Raw genomic sequence first — 4,933 nt, 5'->3', positions numbered from 1 at the left:
TATGTATTTATTTGTGCCGCTCAATTAAAGTAGCCTATGTCGGGATAGGCCCCTTTCCCTTCAAAAAAACTTTTAATTCGCTTTCAAAACAATATTTGAACGTTTAACTAGCCATACATATAGTCCAAGATGCCCTTTCAATGTAAGCCTAATAAAAATAAAAACATTTCCAAGAGGAACTGATTATTTTTTAATGCAAAGTCGAACCTTTTAAAGCCGATTAAGCTACTTTAATTGAACGACACGACTTGAATATGTATGTAGCATACAAAAAAAAAAAGTAAGTGCGCCTGGGCCACACTGGAGAAGTGAAACTTACGTTACATACATATCTATTTTGTTTAATAGCCAATATACATACATACATCTGCTTCTGCTTAAGGTTTTATTTTTTGTCTTTTTTCTATATAGATCCCTACCTCTACCCCTGTTCGTTCTAATTACATTTACGTTATCCTGTTTTCCTTTATCTTCATTTTTATCTTTATACTCTTTCGATAACAAAATCGATAGTAACATCCAATAAAATATCGATAACAAAACCGATAAAAATATAGATAACAAATCGATGAAAAATTCGATAAAAATTTCGATGGCAAAATCGATAATAATATTGGTAGCAAACTCTATTAGAAACTCGATAAAAAATATCCATAAAAATATCCATAACAAAATCGATAAAAATATCGATAAAAAATCGATAAAAATATCGTTTACAAAATCGATAAAAATATCCACAACAAAATCGATACCAAAATCAATAAACATCGATACCAAAATCTATAAACATCGATAAAGATCGATAACAAAATCGATAAAAATATATAAAAATATCCATAAAAATGTCGATAACAAAATCGATAAAAATGTCCATAACAAAGTCGATAAATATCGATAACAAAATCGATAAATATCGATCAACAAAAATTGATAAATACCGATAGCAAAATCGATGAATATCGATAACAAAATCGATAAATATGGGTAACAAAATCGATATTACATCGAAAAGTTCCGAAAATATCGATAGCAAAATTGATAACAATATCGATAAAAATTTCGATAAAAATCGATAAAAATTTCGATAAAAATCGATAAAAATCTCGATAACAAAATCGATAAAAATATCGATTATTTTGTCGGTAAGTCCAGAGAATCCCGAAAAGCTCTAAAATCACCAAATAATTCCCAAACTGAGTCTCTGTGTCTCCCCTATATCCTTTCCTCTTTAATTACCTTTATTTTAATCTTTCTTCCCCTATCTTCATCTTTACTTTTATCGGTATCCTCATCCTCATCTTTGTCTTTACTTTTATGTTTATAATTTTCTTTATCTACATATTCCCCTTCACCCTTGCCCTTATATACATAAGTGTTTAAATTTACCTTGGTCTTCATTTTTACCTTTATCATTACGGATCTTTGTCTTTGTTTTTATTTTTACCTTTGCCTTGCCTTTAACTTTACTTTCATTCTTTTATTGGTCTTTTTCTAAGTGTTATTCTTTAACCTTTTATTGACAATTTTTTTTTTAATTAATATCATACGCATACACACAAAAATCACTTGTTTCAGCCCCAACCATTTCCATTGCACCATTTCCGTGTGCAATTCCGTTGAATTTACCGCTAAACAAGTTTCACTTCAAAATAATAAGCTCTTAATATGTATTAAAATGAAAAATTTGTTATCACTGCATCCGTGTCAAGCCAAATTAAAGCAAGATTTATTTAAGAATTTCATTTATCATATTTGAATAATTGAAACTTTGTAATAATCTTTTGTCAATTCTGGTATAATTTTACTTTTTGGTGTATGTATACATAATTTAAGTGATTTTTCGCGTGGTTATCATTTGAATAATTAAATTTGAATAACATTCAATGCAAACAATTCAATTATATTTATTAATGTATGTTAAAGAGATCACCGGCTGAAGGTAATGGTGCTAAACCACCAGTTACATCCGGCAACTGGGTTAAGTCTGGCAAATTCGATAGATGATCACGTATTTCCTTTTGAACAGCAACCATTCGATTCAATTTTTGCTTGTATTCCTGTAATAAATTGTAAAATTGAATATATATATATATAAATTACATAATAAAGAAAATTAAGTGCTTCATTCTTCTACAATCGGTTAATTACTTTATTTATAAAACAATATGTAAACAAAAACTCTAATGCTGGATTTACACTAGGCATTTAATAGCAAAATTGGCAAATGACAAAGTTGGGCATTAAAAAATAATCGTGTCATTACGTTAAAAAATAGTCATTAAGTTCATTTCCACATTAAGGTACATTATTTATGTGGCTTGTTCCACATGACATACATTTTTTGTCATTGCAATCCCTAGTGGAAATCCGGCATAGCACGTATGTATACCGGTTATTGGTAAAATTTCATCATTTTTAATTAGTCCCAATTAAAAAATAAAGAATTATTAAATCAATCACGCTTGCGGCATCACTATTTAACTATAGTTTTAAATATTCAAATGCCGACAGTTGTATTCTAATCGTAATAAGAAACCACCCATTCATAATGACCTGCATTCGGGTGTACGATACCAGAATCGCCACCATTTATTGCTTGCCAGGAGCTGCTGCTCAGCAGATTTCCTTCAATGCTGCGGATAATTTTTTATGCTATCACAATAGCTGTAACAAATCCGGCCTTCACTTTTAAGGAAGAGCAAATCAAACTCCCAACATTAATTTTAACTTATTTCTGAAGTATTTCATAGTTGAGCATCTGCAACAGAGCATCAAGAAAGCAACAAGGTTTTCAATATTGCGGTAATTATTACGTAGCTCGAGCATATCCTAGGCACATGCGTACAGCTAAGAACATGAGTTAAATTTTAAACTAAATTTTGCCGAAGCTTAAAAATATGTATTAGAAACCTAACAACTAAAAGACTAATCGATTAACCAAGTATGCCATTCATTCCCGCAACTCTTACATAACATGCAACGTGGCTCTTAATGTATCCACTGATTTACAATCTAGACAAACTTTAGAGAATTAAAATAATAAGTGTTTACTCACATCTAAACGTTTTTCAGCTTGGACCAAAAGCTCTTTCTGCTCTGCTTGAAAATCTCTCAACATAGAAGCCAGCTTTGTACGTTCCTCCATTTCAGCGGCTAGCCGGGCATTGTACTCATTAAGTAACTGCACAGCTTCATTAACCTGCATAAGGAAATTGCTAGATAAAGTTTTGAACAAAAATGTAATATTCTTGCCTGTTTAGCCAGTGCTTTAGCTGCATCTTTGTCCTCCAACTTGCTAAGGCAACCGATTTCAGATATTTCTGGCGGCAAATTCGCGATTCGTTCGCGAACAACAGCATCGCTTGAAGCGGAATTTTCAATATTTGCTAAAGCCTTGATCAACTCCTCGGGCTCTGGTGGATCACCCAATGGTAAGTATGGACTTAAGTGCCCAGCATCGCCATTTTGACCAGCACTAGGCTTCTCTTCCACAACTCCTTGCGGACGTGACCGTTTCACTTTCGACGGTTTGCCTTCTTCATGCTTACGTTTCTCACGTTTTTCAGACTTTTCTTTACTTCCACCACCTTGACTACCGTTTGTATTGGGCTCACTGGAGGTGCCACTGCTACTAGCATCTGCCCTATCCTTTATTTCCTTATTCAATCGGCCACGATACTCATTAATTGGTTTAGAATCATAAACGCCACGTTCTTCCCAAATATTTAAGATACGACCGAGACTTCCAAACAGTTTTTCGGATGTACAAGTTTCGCCAATGTGGGTAAATACTTTGGGCAATATTTGAGAAAATTCCTTGCCATATTCTGGACCTTTCTTCTTGCTATTTTGTATAACATCGTTAGCCAAATACATAAATGTAAGTTTCTTGCCCTCCGAAACGGCTACAAAATACATATGTGCAAATAAATAAAATTACAAAGTTATCAATCGTCCAAATCTTACCACTTTGTAGTTCCTTGAACCATGTTTTCACAATTGACGCGTGGTGTTTGCGATGATGAATCAACCACAGAGACAGCGTTTGAATACTTTGCTGGCTTGAGTTTAATTCCCCCAGCTTTTTAAGTAATGCTGAATCGGAAAATGCGGACATTTTACCCGAGACTTGTCGCGTTAATTACAATTATTTACAAAACCGTCAAAAATTCGATGATATATGTACGCAGGCGACTAAAAAACAACAAAGCCGTCTCTTGTTTTTCGATTGACAGCTGTCAGTTTTTTGTCAGTAGATTTTGCGGTTATGGACCAAAAAGGCAATACCGGAATCGGTTACGGACCAATTAATTTCCTTCATATTGACGATTTAAGCAAGTTCCTCAATATTACTGCACAATATTTTTGCTACGTCCTTTTAAATTTTTAACCACTTAAGCCCAGCCAGCAAAATATCCGGAAACGTATCCGAAAATGGAAACAATTTCGTATAAATACCGTTTTCCTATTCCGTTTTCGGACGTTTTTCAGATCAATTCTCCCACTAAAGTGTTCACCCGAAACGTATGTGCAGAAAACTATCGAAAATGGTTGTAAAACGGATGCGCTTTCGGCTGTTTTCCCGAAATTTGTCTGATTTAAATTTTCGTTGGAAACGATTTCATTGTGAACTTCACAGAAACTTTTTCATAGTTACAGTAAACCAAACAAAAAACAATTTTAAGATTCAGCAATTATTTCAATTTGAATAAATAATTTTAATGTGTGGCTTCTGACGGAATTCGAACCTGGGATCTCTTGAAAGCTAACAAATACTAGCACACTTCTCTGCACACTCAGTTACTGGCGAATACGTATACATGTTTTCAAACGCTCAGTTTGAACAAATATTTTAAAATTATTGTTTTGAAATAAGATGATGATATTGTGGCGAATACTGCGGCAACACAAAGCGAACAACGAGAAATAGGCA

The 4,933-nt window shown here is 33.3% G+C and overlaps 1 protein-coding gene across 1 annotated transcript; it reads right to left on the bottom strand.

Annotated features, from left to right (window-relative positions):
* Positions 1-1,666: 1,666 nt before the first annotated feature.
* LOC118747309 (regulation of nuclear pre-mRNA domain-containing protein 1B-like) lies at positions 1,667-4,222 on the bottom strand. Its single transcript, XM_036481336.1, has 4 exons — positions 3,967-4,222; positions 3,253-3,905; positions 3,056-3,199; positions 1,667-2,057 (listed from the first exon to the last, which is right to left on the bottom strand). Exons 1-4 carry the CDS (start codon positions 4,115-4,117, stop codon positions 1,908-1,910), a joined length of 1,098 nt encoding a protein of 365 aa, XP_036337229.1. The 5' UTR covers positions 4,118-4,222; the 3' UTR covers positions 1,667-1,907.
* Between the last annotated feature and the right edge of the window lie 711 nt (positions 4,223-4,933).

Source organism: Rhagoletis pomonella, unplaced genomic scaffold, assembly GCF_013731165.1.
Source record: "Rhagoletis pomonella isolate Grant_MI unplaced genomic scaffold, Rhpom_1.0 Rhpom_scaffold_00011, whole genome shotgun sequence".
Classification (NCBI taxonomy): domain Eukaryota; kingdom Metazoa; phylum Arthropoda; class Insecta; order Diptera; family Tephritidae; genus Rhagoletis; species Rhagoletis pomonella.
The sequence above is the reverse complement of the archived record's forward strand: the minus strand, read 5'-3'. Positions and strand labels throughout refer to the sequence as shown.